This window comes from Salmo salar, unplaced genomic scaffold (genome assembly GCF_905237065.1).
Source record: "Salmo salar unplaced genomic scaffold, Ssal_v3.1, whole genome shotgun sequence".
In the NCBI taxonomy this organism is placed as follows: Eukaryota; Metazoa; Chordata; class Actinopteri; order Salmoniformes; family Salmonidae; genus Salmo; species Salmo salar.
This window is the reverse complement of record NW_025548161.1, coordinates 127,141-148,771: the sequence shown is the minus strand read 5'-3', so window position 1 is coordinate 148,771 and position 21,631 is coordinate 127,141. Positions and strand designations below refer to the sequence as shown.

The following is a 21,631-nucleotide window of genomic DNA, read 5'->3' as shown; positions in this document are numbered from 1 at the left end:
TTCTGACCCCTCTGTATATTCAAGGTGAATACAAAAAAAAGTAGAGACAAAATAAACACTTTAAAAGTTAAATAAAAACAGGCACATTGACGTGAAGCTAAAATATAAACATTTCAACAAATGTTTTTATCAGTCTTGTTCACAGGAGGCTGGTGAGGGGAGGAGCCTCATTATAACGTCTGGAACAGAGCCAATGGAACGGCATCAAACATGGAAACCATGGAAACCACATGTTTGATGTATTTGATACCATTCCACTGATTCCTCTTCAGCCATTACCACGAGCCCCTCCTCCCTAATTAAGGTGCCACCAGCCTCCTGTGGTCCTGTTGATATACCTGTGATTATCAGGTACTGGACATAAGAGGGTCTGTAACAGATTCTAACAGGAGACCTTAGTCCATCGTTCCATTCAATTCAACACTATCAATACCTGAGGGGGATTAGAAAGACATTGTTTATGGGGAACACATATATAGAATAACCAGGAAATGGATATAAACCCATAACACAAACATGGGTAGTAAAACTTCAAAAAGTAAAGAACTAACTACTGGAAGTGGATTATAGAGGAGTGACTAACACGTTGATCAGAGGACTCTGTCTCACCAAGATTCATATCACTCAGTTATATACTCAGAAACTCAGCTTTGTTAGGAGGGATAGGTCTCTATAGAAAGTTACTGTCTCTCTATAGTAACTCAGCTCTATAGTTATAGTCTCTCTATAGTAACTCAGCTCTATAGTTATAGTCTCTCTATAGTAACTCAGCTCTATAGTTATAGTCTCTCTATAGTAACTCAGCTCTATAGTTATAGTCTCTCTATAGTAACTCAGCTCTATAGTTATAGTCTCTCTATAGTAACTCAGCTCTATAGTTATAGTCTCTCTATAGTAACTCAGCTCTATAGTTATAGTCTCTCTATAGTAACTCAGCTCTATAGTTACAGTCTCTCTATAGTAACTCAGCTCTATAGTTATAGTCTCTCTATAGTAACTCAGCTCTATAGTTATAGTCTCTCTATAGTAACTCAGCTCTATAGTTATAGTCTCTCTATAGTAACTCAGCTCTATAGTTATAGTCTCTCTATAGTAACTCAGCTCTATAGTTATAGTCTCTTATAGTAACTCAGCTCTATAGTTATAGTCTCTCTATAGTAACTCAGCTCTATAGTTATAGTCTCTCTATAGTAACTCAGCTCTATAGTTATAGTCTCTATAGTAACTCAGCTCTATAGTTATAGTCTCTCTATAGTAACTCAGCTCTATAGTTATAGTCTCTCTATAGTAACTCAGCTCTATAGTTATAGTCTCTCTATAGTAACTCAGCTCTATAGTTATAGTCTCTCTATAGTAACTCAGCTCTATAGTTATAGTCTCTCTATAGTAACTCAGCTCTATAGTTATAGTCTCTCTATAGTAACTCAGCTCTATAGTTACTGTCTCTCTATAGTAACTCAGCTCTATAGTTATAGTCTCTCTATAGTAACTCAGCTCTATAGTTATAGTCTCTCTATAGTAACTCAGCTCTATAGTTATAGTCTCTCTATAGTAACCCTATAGCACACAGTTAAATTCTGTAGTAACTCTTCCTCCCCTCTCCAGCTCATCCAGATCATCCTTCTGTGGTCCAGCAGGACCCAGTAAAGGCTTCATCTCAGGAGCAGACTCCCTCCCTGGACCAGGACCAGACTTCCTCCCTGGTAAAGACTCCATCTCCATCCCTTCAATCCCCTCAGACTCTATTAAAGACAGAGAGAGAGACAGATAGAGATAATAAACTGACCAGACAGATAGAGAGACAGATAGAGATAATAAACTGACCAGACAGAGAGAGAGACAGATAGAGATAATAAACTGACCAGACAGAGAGAGAGACAGATAGAGATAATAAACTGACCAGACAGAGAGAGAGACAGATAGAGATAATAAACTGACCAGACAGAGAGAGAGACAGATAGAGATAATAAACTGACCAGACAGAGAGAGAGAGAGACAGATAGAGATAATAAACTGACCAGACAGAGAGAGAGACAGATAGAGATAATAAACTGACCAGACAGAGAGAGAGACAGATAGAGATAATAAACTGACCAGACAGAGAGAGACAGATAGAGATAATAAACTGACCAGACAGAGAGAGAGACAGATAGAGATAATAAACTGACCAGACAGAGAGAGAGAGACAGATAGAGATAATAAACTGACCAGACAGAGAGAGAGACAGATAGAGATAATAAACTGACCAGACAGAGAGAGAGACAGATAGAGATAATAAACTGACCAGACAGAGAGAGAGACAGATAGAGATAATAAACTGACCAGACAGAGAGAGAGACAGATAGAGATAATAAACTGACCAGAGAGAGAGAGAGACAGATAGAGATAATAAACTGACCAGACAGAGAGAGAACAGATAGAGATAATAAACTGACCAGACAGAGAGAGAGAGATAGAGATAATAAACTGACCAGAGAGAGAGAGAGACAGATAGAGATAATAAACTGACCAGACAGAGAGAGAGACAGATAGAGATAATAAACTGACCAGACAGAGAGAGAGACAGATAGAGATAATAAACTGACCAGAAAGAGAGAGAGACAGATAGAGATAATAAACTGACCAGACAGAGAGAGAGACAGATAGAGATAATAAACTGACCAGACAGAGAGAGAGAGACAGATAGAGATAATAAACTGACCAGACAGAGAGAGAGACAGATAGAGATAATAAACTGACCAGAGAGAGAGAGAGACAGATAGAGATAATAAACTGACCAGACAGAGAGACAGATAGAGATAATAAACTGACCAGACAGAGAGAGAGACAGATAGAGATAATAAACTGACCAGACAGAGAGAGAGACAGATAGAGATAATAAACTGACCAGTAATTCTAGGAAACATTAGAATCATAAAGACTGATTACTTTGGGAAGGAGTCTGTGTTTTCTGTTGACCATCTGGAGAGGTGGAGAGGGATTGGATGGTTTCTTTAGCTTCCCCTGAGGACAAGAACAGATAGTCAGAACCCACATGTTGGTGAGCAAACCTTAAAAACATGACAATGCACACACAGACGCATGTGAACACACACACACACACACACACACACACACACACACACACACACACACACACACACACACACACACACACACACACACAACTTACTCAGCTCTTCTTTGAGTTCATCTGTAAAATTAAATAAAGATAGTGAGATAGTGATAATTAAATAATCATTGAATCATGAGATTTATACACTACATGACCAAAAGTATGTGGACACCTGCTATTATCTAACATTAGGTAGAAACACTACATGACCAAAAGTATGTGGACACCTGCTCATTGAACATCTCATTCCAAAATCATGGTCATTAATACGGAGTTGGTCCCCCTTTGCTGCTATAACAGCCTCCACTATTCTGGGAAGGCTTTCCACTAGAAGATGGAACATTGCTGTGGGGACTTGCTTCCATTCAGCCACAAGAGCATTAGTGAGGTCTCCCTCTCTCTCTTCTCTCAGAGGACATGAGCCCTAGGACCATGCCTCAGGTCTATCTGGCCTGATGACTCCTTGCTGTCCCCCAGTCCACCTGGTTGTGCTGCTGCTCCAGTTTCAACTGTTCTGCCTGCGGCTATGGAACCCTGACCTGCTCACCGGACGTGCTACCTGTCCCAGACCTGCTGTTTTCAACTCTCTAGAGACAGCAGGAGCGGTAGAGATACTCTGAATGATTGGCTATGAAAAGCCAACTGACATTTACTCCTGAGGTGCTGACCTGTTGCACCCTCGACAACCACTGTGATTATTATTATTTGACCCTGCTGGTCATCTATGAACATTTGAACATCTTGGCCATGTTCTGTTATAATCTTCACCTGGCACAGCCAGAGGAGAACTGGTCACCCCTCAGAGCCTGGTTCCTCTCTACCCAGTACAGCCAGAAGAGGACTGGTCACCCCTCAGAGCCTGGTTCCTCTGGTCTACCAAGTACAGCCAGAAGAGGACTGGTCACCCCTCAGAGCCTGGTTCCTGTGTCCTACCCAGTACAGCCAGAAGAGGACTGGTCACCCCTCAGAGCCTGGTTCCTCTCTACCCAGTACAGCCAGAAGAGGACTGGTCACCCCTCAGAGCCTGGTTCCTCTCTACCCAGTACAGCCAGTAGAGGACTGGTCACCCCTCAGAGCCTGGTTCCTCTGGTCTACCCAGTACAGCCAGTAGAGGACTGGTCACCACTCAGAGCCTGGTTCCTCTCTACCCAGTACAGCCAGTAGAGGACTGGTCACCCCTTAGAGCCTGGTTCCTCTCTACCCAGTACAGCCAGTAGAGGACTGGTCACCCCTTAGAGCCTGGTTCCTCTCTACCCAGTACAGCCAGTAGAGGACTGGTCACCCCTCAGAGCCTGGTTCCTCTCTACCCAGTACAGCCAGAAGAGGACTGGTCACCCCTCAGAGCCTGGTTCCTCTGGTCTACCCAGTACAGCCAGTAGAGGACTGGTCACCCCTCAGAGCCTGGTTCCTCTCTACCCAGTACAGCCAGTAGAGGACTGGTCACCCCTCAGAGCCTGGTTCCTCTGGTCTACCCAGTACAGCCAGTAGAGGACTGGTCACCCCTCAGAGCCTGGTTCCCCTGGTCTACCCAGTACAGCCAGTAGAGGACTGGTCACCCCTCAGAGCCTGGTTCCTCTCTACCCAGTACAGCCAGTAGAGGACTGGTCACCCCTCAGAGCCTGGTTCCTCTCTACCCAGTACAGCCAGTAGAGGACTGGTCACCCCTCAGAGCCTGGTTCCTCTGGTCTACCCAGTACAGCCAGTAGAGGACTGGTCATCCCTCAGAGCCTGGTTCCTCTCTACCCAGTACAGCCAGTAGAGGACTGGTCACCCCTCAGAGCCTGGTTCCTCTGGTCTACCCAGTACAGCCAGTAGAGGACTGGTCACCCCTCAGAGCCTGGTTCCTCTCTACCCAGTACAGCCAGTAGAGGACTGGTCAATCCTCAGAGCCTGGTTCCTCTCTAGGTTTCTTCCTGGGTTCCTGCCTTTCTAGGGAGTTTTTCCTAGCCACTGTGCTTCTACATCTGCATTGCTTGCTGTTTGGGGTTTTAGGCTGGGTTTCTGTACAGCACTTTGTGACATCGGCTGATGTAAAAAGGGTTTCATAAATATATTTGATTGATCGATTGATGCTGGGCGATTAGGCCTGGCTCGCAGTCGGCGTTCCAATTCATACCAAAGGTGTTCGATGGGGTTGAGGTCAGGGCTCTATGCAGGCCAGTCAAGTTCTTCCACACCGATCTCAACAAAACATTTCTGTATGGACCTGGCTTTGTGCACGGGGACATTGTCATACTAAAACAGCGAAGGGCCTTCCCCAAACTGTTGCCACAAAGTTGGAAGCACAGAATCGTCTAGAATGTCATTGTATGATGTAGTGTTAAGATTTCCCTTCACTGGAACTAAGGGGCCATGAAAAACAGCCCCAGACCATTATTCCTCCTCCACCAAACTTTACAGTTGGCACTATGCATTGGGGCAGGTAGCGTTCTCCTGGCATCCGCCAAACCCAGATTCATCTGTCAGACTGCCAGATGGTGAAGCGTTATTCTATACTCCAGAGAACATATTTCCACTAGTCCAGAGTCCAATGGCGGCGAGCTTTACACCACTCCAGCCGACGCTTGGCATTGAGCATGGTGATCTTAGGCTTGTGTGCGGCTGCTCGGCCATGGAAACCCATTTCATGAAGCTCCAGACAAACAGTTATTGTGTTGACGTTGCATCCAGAGGCAGTTGGGAACTCGGTAGTGAGAGTTGCAACCGAGGACAGACGATTTTTACGCGCTTCAAAACTTGGCGGTCCCATTCTGTGAGATTCTGTGGCCTACCACTAAACGGCTGACACATTTTTCTCCTAGATGTTTCCACTCCACAATAACAGCACTTACACTTGAACGGGGCAGCTCTAGCAGGGCAGAAACTTGATGAACTGACTTGTTGGAAAGGTGGCATCCTAAGACGGTGCCACGTTGAAAGTCACTGAGCTCTTCAGTAAGGCCATTCTACTGACAATGTTTGTCTATGGAGATTGCATGGCGGTGTGCTTGATTTTATACACCTGTCAGCAACAGGTGTGGCTGAAATAGAATCCACTAATTTAAAGAGTTGTCCACATACTTTAGTATATATAGTGCAGTTAATCAGTGTAATATATAGTGTAATATATAGTGTAGTTAATCAGTGTAATATATAGTGTAGTTAATCAGTGTAATATATAGTGTAATATATAGTGTAGTTAATCAGTGTAATATATAGTGTAATATATAGCGTAGTTAATCAGTGTAATATATAGTGTAATATATAGTGTAGTTAACCAGTGTAATATATAGTGTAGTTAATCAGTGTAATATATAGTGTAATATATAGTGTAGTTAACCAGTGTAATATATAGTGTAGTTAATCAGTGTAATATTTAATCAGTGTAATATATAGTGTAGTTAATCAGTGTAATATATAGTGTAGTTAATCAGTGTAATATATAGTGTAATATATAGTGTAGTTAATCAGTGTAATATATAGTGTAATATATAGCGTAGTTAATCAGTGTAATATATAGTGTAATATATAGCGTAGTTAATCAGTGTAATATATAGTGTAGTTAATCAGTGTAATATATAGTGTAATATATAGTGTAGTTAATCAGTGTAATATATAGTGTAGTTAACCAGTGTAATATATAGTGTAATATATAGTGTAGTTAATCAGTGTAATATATAGTGTAATATATAGTGTAGTTAATCAGTGTAATATATAGTGTAACATATAGTGTAGTTAATCAGTGTAATATATAGTGTAATATATAGCGTAGTTAATCAGTGTAATATATAGTGTAATATATAGCGTAGTTAATCAGTGTAATATATAGTGTAACATATAGTGTAGTTAATCAGTGTAATATATAGTGTAACATATAGTGTAGTTAATCAGTGTAATATATAGTGTAATATATAGTGTAGTTAATCAGTGTAATATATAGTGTAGTTAATCAGTGTAATATATAGTGTAGTTAATCAGTGTAATATATAGTGTAATATATAGCGTAGTTAATCAGTGTAATATAGTGTAGTTAATCAGTGTAATATATAGTGTAGTTAATCAGTGTAATATATAGTGTAGTTAATCAGTGTAATATATAGTGTAGTTAATCAGTGTAATATATAGTGTAATATATAGTGTAGTTAATCAGTGTAATATATAGTGTAATATATAGTGTAGTTAATCAGTATAATATATAGTGTAATATATAGTGTAATATATAGTGTAGTTAATCAGTATAATATATAGTGTAATATATAGTGTAATATATAGTGTAGTTAATCAGTATAATATATAGTGTATATATTTTTTAAGGAAAGTGTTTTCACTTAAATCAATGAAATACATGCAGTTGTGCAACTCACCCCTCTCTCTTGTGACGACCTCTGTAGACAGAGAAGATAAAACATGATGTATTATGGGTACTAGAACAGACAGACACAGACAGACAGACAGACAGACAGACAGACAGACAGACAGACAGACAGACAGACAGACAGACAGACAGACAGACAGACAGACAGACAGACAGAAAGGAACACAGACAGACAGACAGGAACACAGACAGACAGACAGGAACACAGTTTTCACTTACATTAATGAAATACATGCATGCAGTTGTGGAAGCACACAGACTTTCACACACAACTTACCGTTCTCTTTTTTGAGCTTCTCTGTAGACAGAAGATAAAACATGATGTATTATGGGTACTAGAACATGAAGACAGACTACATCCTCTCTATTCTGACCTCCTCTGTAGACAGTAGATAAAACATGATGTATTATGGGTACTAGAACATGAAGACAGACTACATCCTCTCTATTCTGACCTCCTCTGTAGACAGTAGATAAAACATGATGTATTATGGGTACTAGAACATGGAGACAGACTACATCCTCTCTATTCTGACCTCCTCTGTAGACAGTAGATAAAACATGATGTATTATGGGTACTAGAACATGAAGACAGACTACATCCTCTCTATTCTGACCTCCTCTGTAGACAGAAGATAAAACATGATGTATTATGGGTACTAGAACATGGAGACAGGTACATAGACAGACAGCCTTCTCTGTAGCTCAGTTGGTGGAGCATGGTGTTTGCAACGCCAGGCTTGTGGGTTCGATTCCCACGGGGGGCCAGCACAGAAGAAAATAAATGTATGAAATGAAATGCATTCATTCATTACTGTAAGTCGCTCTAGATAAGAGCGTCTGCTAAATGACGTAAATGAAGACAGACTACATCCTCTCCTTTCTGACCTCTGTAGACAGTAGATAAAACATGATGCATTATGGGTACAAGAACATGAAGACAAGTACATAGACACATAGGCAGACAGGAACATAGACAGACACAAACTATTTACTCAGCTGTTCATCTGGTGTAAAAATTAAATAAAGATAGTGGGATAGTGTAATTAAATAATCATTGAATCATGAGATTTATACACTACATGACCAGAAGTATGTGGACACCTGCTCATTGAACATCTCATTCCAAAATCAATGGCATTAATATGGAGTTGGTCCCCCCCTTTGCTGCTATAACAGCCTCCACTCTTCAGGGAAGTCATTAATATGGAGTTGGTCCCCCCTTTGCTGCTATAACAGCCTCCACTCTTCTGGGAAGTCATTAATATGGAGTTGGTCCCCCCTTTGCTGCTATAACAGCCTCCACTCTTCAGGGAAGGCATTAATATGGAGTTGGTCCCCCCTTTGCTGCTATAACAGCCTCCACTCTTCAGGGAAGTCATTAATATGGAGTTGGTCCCCCTTTGCTGCTATAACAGCCTCCACTCTTCTGGGAAGGCTTTCCACTAGATGATGGAACATTGCTGTGGGGACTTGCTTCCATTCAGCCACAAGAGCATTAGTGAGGTCTCCCTCTCTCTCTTCTCTCAGAGGACATGAGCCCTAGGACCATGCCTCAGGACTATCTGGCCTGATGACTCCTTGCTGTCCCCCCAGTCCACCTGGTTGTGCTGCTGCTCCAGTTTCAACTGTTCTGCCTGCGGCTATGGAACCCTGACCTGCTCACCGGACGTGCTACCTGTCCCAGACCTGCTGTTTTCAACTCTCCTTCTCTCTCTCTACTGCACCTGCTGTCTCTAACTCTGAATGATCGGCTATGAAAAGCCAACTGACCTTTACTCCTGAGGTGCTGACCTGTTGCATCATCTACAACCACTGTGATTATTATTATTTGACCATGCTGGTTATTTATGAACATTTGAACATCTTGGCCATGTTCTGTTTAAATCTCCACCCGGCACAGCCAGAAGAGGACTGGTCACCCCTCAGAGCCTGGTTCCTGTGTCCTACCCAGTACAGCCAGAAGAGGACTGGTCACCCCTCAGAGCCTGGTTCCTCTCTACCCAGTACAGCCAGTAGAGGACTGGTCACCCCTCAGAGCCTGGTTCCTCTGGTCTACCCAGTACAGCCAGTAGAGGACTGGTCACCACTCAGAGCCTGGTTCCTCTCTACCCAGTACAGCCAGTAGAGGACTGGTCACCCCTTAGAGCCTGGTTCCTCTCTACCCAGTACAGCCAGTAGAGGACTGGTCACCCCTTAGAGCCTGGTTCCTCTCTACCCAGTACAGCCAGTAGAGGACTGGTCACCCCTCAGAGCCTGGTTCCTCTCTACCCAGTACAGCCAGAAGAGGACTGGTCACCCCTCAGAGCCTGGTTCCTCTGGTCTACCCAGTACAGCCAGTAGAGGACTGGTCACCCCTCAGAGCCTGGTTCCTCTCTACCCAGTACAGTCAGTAGAGGACTGGTCACCCCTCAGAGCCTGGTTCCTCTGGTCTACCCAGTACAGCCAGTAGAGGACTGGTCACCCCTCAGAGCCTGGTTCCTCTGTCCTACCCAGTACAGCCAGTAGAGGACTGGTCACCCCTCAGAGCCTGGTTCCTCTCTACCCAGTACAGCCAGTAGAGGACTGGTCACCCCTCAGAGCCTGGTTCCTCTCTACCCAGTACAGCCAGTAGAGGACTGGTCACCCCTCAGAGCCTGGTTCCTCTGTCCTACCCAGTACAGTCAGTAGAGGACTGGTCACCCCTCAGAGCCTGGTTCCTCTGGTCTACCCAGTACAGCCAGTAGAGGACTGGTCACCCCTCAGAGCCTGGTTCCTCTGTCCTACCCAGTACAGTCAGTAGAGGACTGGTCAATCCTCAGAGCCTGGTTCCTCTCTAGGTTTCTTCCTGGGTTCCTGCCTTTCTAGGGAGTTTTTCCTAGCCACTGTGCTTCTACATCTGCATTGCTTGCTGTTTGGGGTTTTAGGCTGGGTTTCTGCACATCACTTTGTGACATCGGCTGACGTAAAAAGGGTTTCATAAATATATTTGATTGATCGATTGATGCTGGGCGATTAGGCCTGGCTCGCAGTCGGCGTTCCAATTCATACCAAAGGTGTTCGATGGGGTTGAGGTCAGGGCTCTATGCAGGCCAGTCAAGTTCTTCCACACCGATCTCAACAAAACATTTCTGTATGGACCTGGCTTTGTGCGCGGGGACATTGTCCTACTAAAACAGCGAAGGGCTTTCCCCAAACTGTTGCCACAAAGTTGGAAGCACAGAATCGTCTAGAACGTCATTGTATGATGTAGTGTTAAGATTTCCCTTCACTGGAACTAAGGGGCCATGAAAAACAACCCCAGACCATTATTCCTCCTCCACCAAACTTTACAGTTGGCACTATGCATTGGGGCAGGTAGGCGTTCTCCTGGCATCCGCCAAACCCAGATTCATCTGTCAGACTGCCAGATGGTGAAGCGTTATTCTATACTCCAGAGAACATATTTCCACTAGTTCAGAGTCCAATGGCGGCGAGCTTTACACCACTCCAGCCGACGCTTGGCATTGAGCATGGTGATCTTAGGCTTGTGTGCGGCTGCTCGGCCATGGAAACCCATTTCATGAAGCTCCAGACAAACAGTTATTGTGTTGACGTTGCATCCAGAGGCAGTTGGGAACTCGGTAGTGAGAGTTGCAACCGAGGACAGACGATTTTTACGCGCTTCAAAACTTGGCGGTCCCATTCTGTGAGATTCTGTGGCCTACCACTAAACGGCTGACACATTTTTCTCCTAGATGTTTCCACTCCACAATAACAGCACTTACACTTGAACGGGGCAGCTCTAGCAGGGCAGAAACTTGATGAACTGACTTGTTGGAAAGGTGGCATCCTAAGACGGTGCCACGTTGAAAGTCACTGAGCTCTTCAGTAAGGCCATTCTACTGACAATGTTTGTCTATGGAGATTGCATGGCGGTGTGCTTGATTTTATACACCTGTCAGCAACAGGTGTGGCTGAAATAGAATCCACTAATTTAAAGAGTTGTCCACATACTTTAGTATATATAGTGCAGTTAATCAGTGTAATATATAGTGTAATATATAGTGTAGTTAATCAGTGTAATATATAGTGTAGTTAATCAGTGTAATATATAGTGTAATATATAGTGTAGTTAATCAGTGTAATATATAGTGTAATATATAGCGTAGTTAATCAGTGTAATATATAGTGTAATATATAGTGTAGTTAACCAGTGTAATATATAGTGTAGTTAATCAGTGTAATATATAGTGTAATATATAGTGTAGTTAACCAGTGTAATATATAGTGTAGTTAATCAGTGTAATATTTAATCAGTGTAATATATAGTGTAGTTAATCAGTGTAATATATAGTGTAGTTAATCAGTGTAATATATAGTGTAATATATAGTGTAGTTAATCAGTGTAATATATAGTGTAATATATAGCGTAGTTAATCAGTGTAATATATAGTGTAATATATAGCGTAGTTAATCAGTGTAATATATAGTGTAGTTAATCAGTGTAATATATAGTGTAATATATAGTGTAGTTAATCAGTGTAATATATAGTGTAGTTAACCAGTGTAATATATAGTGTAATATATAGTGTAGTTAATCAGTGTAATATATAGTGTAATATATAGTGTAGTTAATCAGTGTAATATATAGTGTAACATATAGTGTAGTTAATCAGTGTAATATATAGTGTAATATATAGCGTAGTTAATCAGTGTAATATATAGTGTAATATATAGCGTAGTTAATCAGTGTAATATATAGTGTAACATATAGTGTAGTTAATCAGTGTAATATATAGTGTAACATATAGTGTAGTTAATCAGTGTAATATATAGTGTAATATATAGTGTAGTTAATCAGTGTAATATATAGTGTAGTTAATCAGTGTAATATATAGTGTAGTTAATCAGTGTAATATATAGTGTAATATATAGCGTAGTTAATCAGTGTAATATAGTGTAGTTAATCAGTGTAATATATAGTGTAGTTAATCAGTGTAATATATAGTGTAGTTAATCAGTGTAATATATAGTGTAGTTAATCAGTGTAATATATAGTGTAATATATAGTGTAGTTAATCAGTGTAATATATAGTGTAATATATAGTGTAGTTAATCAGTATAATATATAGTGTAATATATAGTGTAATATATAGTGTAGTTAATCAGTATAATATATAGTGTAATATATAGTGTAATATATAGTGTAGTTAATCAGTATAATATATAGTGTATATATTTTTAAGGAAAGTGTTTTCACTTAAATCAATGAAATACATGCAGTTGTGCAACTCACCCCTCTCTCTTGTGACGACCTCTGTAGACAGAGAAGATAAAACATGATGTATTATGGGTACTAGAACAGACAGACACAGACAGACAGACAGACAGACAGACAGACAGACAGACAGACAGACAGACAGACAGACAGACAGACAGACAGACAGACAGAAAGGAACACAGACAGACAGACAGGAACACAGACAGACAGACAGGAACACAGTTTTCACTTACATTAATGAAATACATGCATGCAGTTGTGGAAGCACACAGACTTTCACACACAACTTACCGTTCTCTTTTTTGAGCTTCTCTGTAGACAGAAGATAAAACATGATGTATTATGGGTACTAGAACATGAAGACAGACTACATCCTCTCTATTCTGACCTCCTCTGTAGACAGTAGATAAAACATGATGTATTATGGGTACTAGAACATGAAGACAGACTACATCCTCTCTATTCTGACCTCCTCTGTAGACAGTAGATAAAACATGATGTATTATGGGTACTAGAACATGGAGACAGACTACATCCTCTCTATTCTGACCTCCTCTGTAGACAGTAGATAAAACATGATGTATTATGGGTACTAGAACATGAAGACAGACTACATCCTCTCTATTCTGACCTCCTCTGTAGACAGAAGATAAAACATGATGTATTATGGGTACTAGAACATGGAGACAGGTACATAGACAGACAGCCTTCTCTGTAGCTCAGTTGGTGGAGCATGGTGTTTGCAACGCCAGGCTTGTGGGTTCGATTCCCACGGGGGGCCAGCACAGAAGAAAATAAATGTATGAAATGAAATGCATTCATTCATTACTGTAAGTCGCTCTAGATAAGAGCGTCTGCTAAATGACGTAAATGAAGACAGACTACATCCTCTCCTTTCTGACCTCTGTAGACAGTAGATAAAACATGATGCATTATGGGTACAAGAACATGAAGACAAGTACATAGACACATAGGCAGACAGGAACATAGACAGACACAAACTATTTACTCAGCTGTTCATCTGGTGTAAAAATTAAATAAAGATAGTGGGATAGTGTAATTAAATAATCATTGAATCATGAGATTTATACACTACATGACCAGAAGTATGTGGACACCTGCTCATTGAACATCTCATTCCAAAATCAATGGCATTAATATGGAGTTGGTCCCCCCTTTGCTGCTATAACAGCCTCCACTCTTCAGGGAAGTCATTAATATGGAGTTGGTCCCCCCTTTGCTGCTATAACAGCCTCCACTCTTCTGGGAAGTCATTAATATGGAGTTGGTCCCCCCTTTGCTGCTATAACAGCCTCCACTCTTCAGGGAAGGCATTAATATGGAGTTGGTCCCCCCTTTGCTGCTATAACAGCCTCCACTCTTCAGGGAAGTCATTAATATGGAGTTGGTCCCCCTTTGCTGCTATAACAGCCTCCACTCTTCTGGGAAGGCTTTCCACTAGATGATGGAACATTGCTGTGGGGACTTGCTTCCATTCAGCCACAAGAGCATTAGTGAGGTCTCCCTCTCTCTCTTCTCTCAGAGGACATGAGCCCTAGGACCATGCCTCAGGACTATCTGGCCTGATGACTCCTTGCTGTCCCCCAGTCCACCTGGTTGTGCTGCTGCTCCAGTTTCAACTGTTCTGCCTGCGGCTATGGAACCCTGACCTGCTCACCGGACGTGCTACCTGTCCCAGACCTGCTGTTTTCAACTCTCCTTCTCTCTCTCTACTGCACCTGCTGTCTCTAACTCTGAATGATCGGCTATGAAAAGCCAACTGACCTTTACTCCTGAGGTGCTGACCTGTTGCATCATCTACAACCACTGTGATTATTATTATTTGACCATGCTGGTTATTTATGAACATTTGAACATCTTGGCCATGTTCTGTTTAAATCTCCACCCGGCACAGCCAGAAGAGGACTGGTCACCCCTCAGAGCCTGGTTCCTGTGTCCTACCCAGTACAGCCAGAAGAGGACTGGTCACCCCTCAGAGCCTGGTTCCTCTCTACCCAGTACAGCCAGTAGAGGACTGGTCACCCCTCAGAGCCTGGTTCCTCTGGTCTACCCAGTACAGCCAGTAGAGGACTGGTCACCACTCAGAGCCTGGTTCCTCTCTACCCAGTACAGCCAGTAGAGGACTGGTCACCCCTTAGAGCCTGGTTCCTCTCTACCCAGTACAGCCAGTAGAGGACTGGTCACCCCTTAGAGCCTGGTTCCTCTCTACCCAGTACAGCCAGTAGAGGACTGGTCACCCCTCAGAGCCTGGTTCCTCTCTACCCAGTACAGCCAGAAGAGGACTGGTCACCCCTCAGAGCCTGGTTCCTCTGGTCTACCCAGTACAGCCAGTAGAGGACTGGTCACCCCTCAGAGCCTGGTTCCTCTCTACCCAGTACAGTCAGTAGAGGACTGGTCACCCCTCAGAGCCTGGTTCCTCTGGTCTACCCAGTACAGCCAGTAGAGGACTGGTCACCCCTCAGAGCCTGGTTCCTCTGTCCTACCCAGTACAGCCAGTAGAGGACTGGTCACCCCTCAGAGCCTGGTTCCTCTCTACCCAGTACAGCCAGTAGAGGACTGGTCACCCCTCAGAGCCTGGTTCCTCTCTACCCAGTACAGCCAGTAGAGGACTGGTCACCCCTCAGAGCCTGGTTCCTCTGTCCTACCCAGTACAGTCAGTAGAGGACTGGTCACCCCTCAGAGCCTGGTTCCTCTGGTCTACCCAGTACAGCCAGTAGAGGACTGGTCACCCCTCAGAGCCTGGTTCCTCTGTCCTACCCAGTACAGTCAGTAGAGGACTGGTCAATCCTCAGAGCCTGGTTCCTCTCTAGGTTTCTTCCTGGGTTCCTGCCTTTCTAGGGAGTTTTTCCTAGCCACTGTGCTTCTACATCTGCATTGCTTGCTGTTTGGGGTTTTAGGCTGGGTTTCTGCACATCACTTTGTGACATCGGCTGACGTAAAAGGGTTTCATAAATATATTTGATTGATCGATTGATGCTGGGCGATTAGGCCTGGCTCGCAGTCGGCGTTCCAATTCATACCAAAGGTGTTCGATGGGGTTGAGGTCAGGGCTCTATGCAGGCCAGTCAAGTTCTTCCACACCGATCTCAACAAAACATTTCTGTATGGACCTGGCTTTGTGCGCGGGGACATTGTCCTACTAAAACAGCGAAGGGCTTTCCCCAAACTGTTGCCACAAAGTTGGAAGCACAGAATCGTCTAGAACGTCATTGTATGATGTAGTGTTAAGATTTCCCTTCACTGGAACTAAGGGGCCATGAAAAACAACCCCAGACCATTATTCCTCCTCCACCAAACTTTACAGTTGGCACTATGCATTGGGGCAGGTAGCGTTCTCCTGGCATCCGCCAAACCCAGATTCATCTGTCAGACTGCCAGATGGTGAAGCGTTATTCTATACTCCAGAGAACATATTTCCACTAGTTCAGAGTCCAATGGCGGCGAGCTTTACACCACTCCAGCCGACGCTTGGCATTGAGCATGGTGATCTTAGGCTTGTGTGCGGCTGCTCGGCCATGGAAACCCATTTCATGAAGCTCCAGACAAACAGTTATTGTGTTGACGTTGCATCCAGAGGCAGTTGGGAACTCGGTAGTGAGAGTTGCAACCGAGGACAGACGATTTTTACGCGCTTCAAAACTTGGCGGTCCCATTCTGTGAGATTCTGTGGCCTACCACTAAACGGCTGACACATTTTTCTCCTAGATGTTTCCACTCCACAATAACAGCACTTACACTTGACCGGGGCAGCTCTAGCAGGGCAGAAACTTGACCAACTGACTTGTTGGAAAGGTGGCATCCTAAGACGGTGCCACGTTGAAAGTCACTGAGCTCTTCAGTAAGGCCATTCTACTGACAATGTTTGTCTATGGAGATTGCATGGCGGTGTGCTTGATTTTATACACCTGTCAGCAACAGGTGTGGCTGAAATAGAATCCACTAATTTAAAGAGTTGTCCACATACTTTAGTATATATAGTGCAGTTAATCAGTGTAATATATAGTGTAATATATAGTGTAGTTAATCAGTGTAATATATAGTGTAGTTAATCAGTGTAATATATAGTGTAATATATAGTGTAGTTAATCAGTGTAATATATAGTGTAATATATAGCGTAGTTAATCAGTGTAATATATAGTGTAATATATAGTGTAGTTAACCAGTGTAATATATAGTGTAGTTAATCAGTGTAATATATAGTGTAGTTAATCAGTGTAATATATAGTGTAGTTAATCAGTGTAATATATAGTGTAATATATAGTGTAGTTAATCAGTGTAATATATAGTGTAGTTAATCAGTGTAATATATAGTGTAATATATAGTGTAGTTAATCAGTGTAATATATAGTGTAATATATAGCGTAGTTAATCAGTGTAATATATAGTGTAATATATAGCGTAGTTAATCAGTGTAATATATAGTGCAATATATAGCGTAGTTAATCAGTGTAATATATAGTGTAATATATAGCGTAGTTAATCAGTGTAATATAGTGTAGTTAATCAGTGTAATATATAGTGTAGTTAATCAGTGTAATATATAGTGTAGTTAATCAGTGTAATATATAGTGTAGTTAATCAGTGTAATATATAGTGTAATATATAGTGTAGTTAATCAGTGTAATATATAGTGTAATATATAGTGTAGTTAATCAGTATAATATATAGTGTAATATATAGTGTAATATATAGTGTAGTTAATCAGTATAATATATAGTGTATATATTTTTTAAGGAAAATGTTTTCACTTAAATCAATGAAATACATGCAGTTGTGCAACTCACCCCTCTCTCTTGTGACGACCTCTGTAGACAGAGAAGATAAAACATGATGTATTATGGGTACTAGAACAGACAGACAGACAGACAGACAGACAGACAGACAGACAGACAGACAGACAGAAAGGAACACAGACAGACAGACAGGAACACAGACAGACAGACAGACAGACAGACAGACAGACAGGAACACAGTTTTCACTTACATTAATGAAATACATGCATGCAGTTGTGGAAGCACACAGACTTTCACACACAACTTACCGTTCTCTTTTTTGAGCTTCTCTGTAGACAGAAGATAAAACATGATGTATTATGGGTACTAGAACATGAAGACAGACTACATCCTCTCTATTCTGACCTCCTCTGTAGACAGTAGATAAAACATGATGTATTATGGGTACTAGAACATGAAGACAGACTACATCCTCTCTATTCTGACCTCCTCTGTAGACAGTAGATAAAACATGATGTATTATGGGTACTAGAACATGAAGACAGACTACATCCTCTCTATTCTGACCTCCTCTGTAGACAGTAGATAAAACATGATGTATTATGGGTACTAGAACATGAAGACAGACTACATCCTCTCTATTCTGACCTCCTCTGTAGACAGTAGATAAAACATGATGTATTATGGGTACTAGAACATGAAGACAGACTACATCCTCTCTATTCTGACCTCCTCTGTAGACAGAAGATAAAACATGATGTATTATGGGTACTAGAACATGAAGACAGACTACATCCTCTCTATTCTGACCTCCTCTGTAGACAGTAGATAAAACATGATGTATTATGGGTACTAGAACATGGAGACAGACTACATCCTCTCTATTCTGACCTCCTCTGTAGACAGTAGATAAAACATGATGTATTATGGGTACTAGAACATGGAGACAGGTACATAGACAGACAGCCTTCTCTGTAGCTCAGTTGGTGGAGCATGGTGTTTGCAACGCCAGGCTTGTGGGTTCGATTCCCACGGGGGCCAGCACAGAAGAAAATAAATGTATGAAATGAAATGTATTCATTCATTACTGTAAGTCGCTCTAGATAAGAGCGTCTGCTAAATGACGTAAATGAAGACAGACTACATCCTCTCCCTTTCTGACCTCTGTAGACAGTAGATAAAACATGATGCATTATGGGTACAAGAACATGAAGACAAGTACATAGACACATAGGCAGACAGGAACATAGACAGACACAAACTATTTACTCAGCTGTTCATCTGGTGTAAAAATTAAATAAAGATAGTGGGATAGTGTAATTAAATAATCATTGAATCATGAGATTTATACACTACATGACCAGAAGTATGTGGACACCTGCTCATTGAACATCTCATTCCAAAATCAATGGCATTAATATGGAGTTGGTCCCCCCCTTTGCTGCTATAACAGCCTCCACTCTTCAGGGAAGGCATTGATATGGAGTTGGTCCCCCCCTTTGCTGCTATAACAGCCTCCACTCTTCAGGGAAGGCTTTCCACTAGAAGATGGAACATTGCTGTGGGGACTTGCTTCCATTCAGCCACAAGAGCATTAGTGAGGTCTCCCTCTCTCTCTTCTCTCAGAGGACATGAGCCCTAGGACCATGCCTCAGGACTATCTGGCCTGATGACTCCTTGCTGGCCCCCAGTCCACCTGGTTGTGCTGCTGCTCCAGTTTCAACTGTTCTGCCTGCGGCTATGGAACCCTGACCTGCTCACCGGACGTGCTACCTGTCCCAGACCTGCTGTTTTCAACTCTCCTTCTCTCTCTCTACTGCACCTGCTGTCTCTAACTCTGAATGATCGGCTATGAAAAGCCAACTGACATTTACTCCTGAGGTGCTGACCTGTTGCATCATCTACAACCACTGTGATTATTATTATTTGACCCTGCTGGTCATCTATGAACATTTGAACATCTTGGCCATGTTCTGTTTAAATCTCCACCCAGTACAGCCAGAAGAGGACTGGCCACCCCTCATAACCTGGTTCCTCTGGTCTACCCAGTACAGTCAGTAGAGGACTGGTCACCCCTCATAGCCTGGTTCCTCTGGTCTACCCAGTACAGCCAGTAGAGGACTGGTCACCCCTCAGAGCCTGGTTCCTCTGGTCTACCCAGTACAGCCAGTAGAGGACTGGTCACCCCTCAGAGCCTGGTTCCTCTCTACCCAGTACAGTCAGTAGAGGACTGGTCACCCCTCAGAGCCTGGTTCCTCTGGTCTACCCGGTAAAGCCAGTAGAGGACTGGTCACCCCTCAGAGCCTGGTTCCCCTCTACCCAGTACAGCCAGTAGAGGACTGGCCACCCCTCAGAGCCTGGTTCCTCTGGTCTACCCAGTACAGCCAGTAGAGGACTGGTCACCCCTCAGAGCCTGGTTCCTCTCTACCCAGTACAGCCAGTAGAGGACTGGTCACCCCTCAGAGCCTGGTTCCTCTGGTCTACCCAGTACAGCCAGTAGAGGACTGGTCACCCCTCAGAGCCTGGTTCCTTTCTACCCAGTACAGCCAGTAGAGGACTGGTCACCCCTCAGAGCCTGCTTCCTCTCTACCCAGTACAGCCAGTAGAGGACTGGTCACCCCTCAGAGCCTGGTTCCTCTGGTCTACCCAGTACAGCCAGTAGAGGACTGGCCACCCCTCAGATCCTGGTTCCTCTCTACCCAGTACAGCCAGTAGAGGACTGGTCACCCCTCAGAGCCTGGTTCCTTTCTACCCAGTACAGCCAGTAGAGGACTGGTCACCCCTCAGAGCCTGGTTCCTCTCTACCCAGTACAGCCAGTAGAGTACTGGTCACCCCTCAGAGCCTGGTTCCTCTGGTCTACCCAGTACAGCCAGTAGAGGACTGGTCACCCCTCAGAGCCTGCTTCCTCTCTACCCAGTACAGCCAGTAGAGTACTGGTCACCCCTCAGAGCCTGGTTCCTCTGGTCTACCCAGTACAGCCAGTAGAGGACTGGTCACCCCTCAGAGCCTGCTTCCTCTCTACCCAGTACAGCCAGTAGAGGACTGGTCACCCCTCATAGCCTGGTTCCTCTGGTCTACCCAGTACAGCCAGTAGAGGACTGGTCACCCCTCAGAGCCTGTTTCCTCTGGTCTACCCAGTACAGCCAGTAGAGGACTGGTCACCCCTCAGAGCCTGGTTCCTCTCTAACCAGTACAGCCAGTAGAGGACTGGTCACCCCTCATAGCCTGGTTCCTCTGGTCTACCCAGTACAGCCAGTAGAGGACTGGTCACCCCTCAGAGCCTGGTTCCTCTGGTCTACCCAGTACAGCCAGTAGAGGACTGGTCACCCCTCAGAGCCTGGTTCCTCTCTACCCAGTACAGCCAGTAGAGGACTGGTCACCCCTCAGAGCCTGGTTCCTCTGGTCTACCCAGTACAGCCAGTAGAGGACTGGTCACCCCTCAGAGCCTGGTTCCTCTCTAACCAGTACAGCCAGTAGAGGACTGGTCACCCCTCAGAGCCTGGTTCCTCTCTACCCAGTACAGCCAGTAGAGGACTGGTCACCCCTCAGAGCCTGGTTCCTCTCTACCCAGTACAGCCAGTAGAGGACTGGTCACCCCTCAGAACCTGGTTCCTCTGGTCTACCCATGAAATAATCATTGAATGCTTTGTGTGATGTATTGGTGTCTCTACCTTCTTGACCTTTGTGCTGTTGTCTGTGCCCAATAATGTTGCTACCATGCTGTGTTTATACCATGCTGTGTTGCTACCATGCTGTGTTTCTACCATGCTGTGTTTCTACCATGCTGTGTTGTCATGTGTTGCTACCATGCTGTGTTGTCATGTGTTTCTACCATGCTGTGTTGCTACCATGCTGTATTGTCATGTGTTGCTGCCATGCTGTGTTGTCAAGTGTTGCTACCATGCTGTGTTGTCATGTGTTGCTACCATGCTGTGTTGTCATGTGTTTCTACCATGCTGTGTTTCTACCATGCTGTGTTGCTGCCATGCTGTGTTGCTACCATGCTGTGTTGTTATGTGTTGCTACCATGCTGTGTTGCTACCATGCTGTGTTGTCATGTTTCTACCATGCTGTGTTGCTACCATGCTGTATTGTCATGTGTTGCTGCCATGCTGTGTTGTCAAGTGTTGCTACCATGCTGTGTTGTCATGTGTTGCTACCA

At 43.5% G+C, this 21,631-nt stretch overlaps 1 protein-coding gene across 2 annotated transcripts in view; it reads right to left on the bottom strand.

Annotated features, from left to right (window-relative positions):
* Positions 1-1,412: 1,412 nt before the first annotated feature.
* Positions 1,413-21,631, bottom strand: part of LOC123723899 (erythroid membrane-associated protein) — a 99,316-nt gene continuing 79,097 nt past the window's right edge. For both annotated transcript variants that reach the window (XM_045711976.1, XM_045711977.1), the window contains 9 exons: positions 17,777-17,797; positions 17,519-17,539; positions 13,003-13,023; positions 12,727-12,747; positions 7,747-7,767; positions 7,459-7,479; positions 3,173-3,193; positions 2,929-3,003; positions 1,413-1,742 (listed from right to left, as the gene is read on the bottom strand). In XM_045711976.1, the coding sequence (XP_045567932.1) occupies positions 1,558-1,742; positions 2,929-3,003; positions 3,173-3,193; positions 7,459-7,479; positions 7,747-7,767; positions 12,727-12,747; positions 13,003-13,023; positions 17,519-17,539; positions 17,777-17,797 (407 nt within the window). In that variant the 3' untranslated portion in view covers positions 1,413-1,557. The remainder of the gene's footprint in view (positions 1,743-2,928; positions 3,004-3,172; positions 3,194-7,458; positions 7,480-7,746; positions 7,768-12,726; positions 12,748-13,002; positions 13,024-17,518; positions 17,540-17,776; positions 17,798-21,631) is intronic.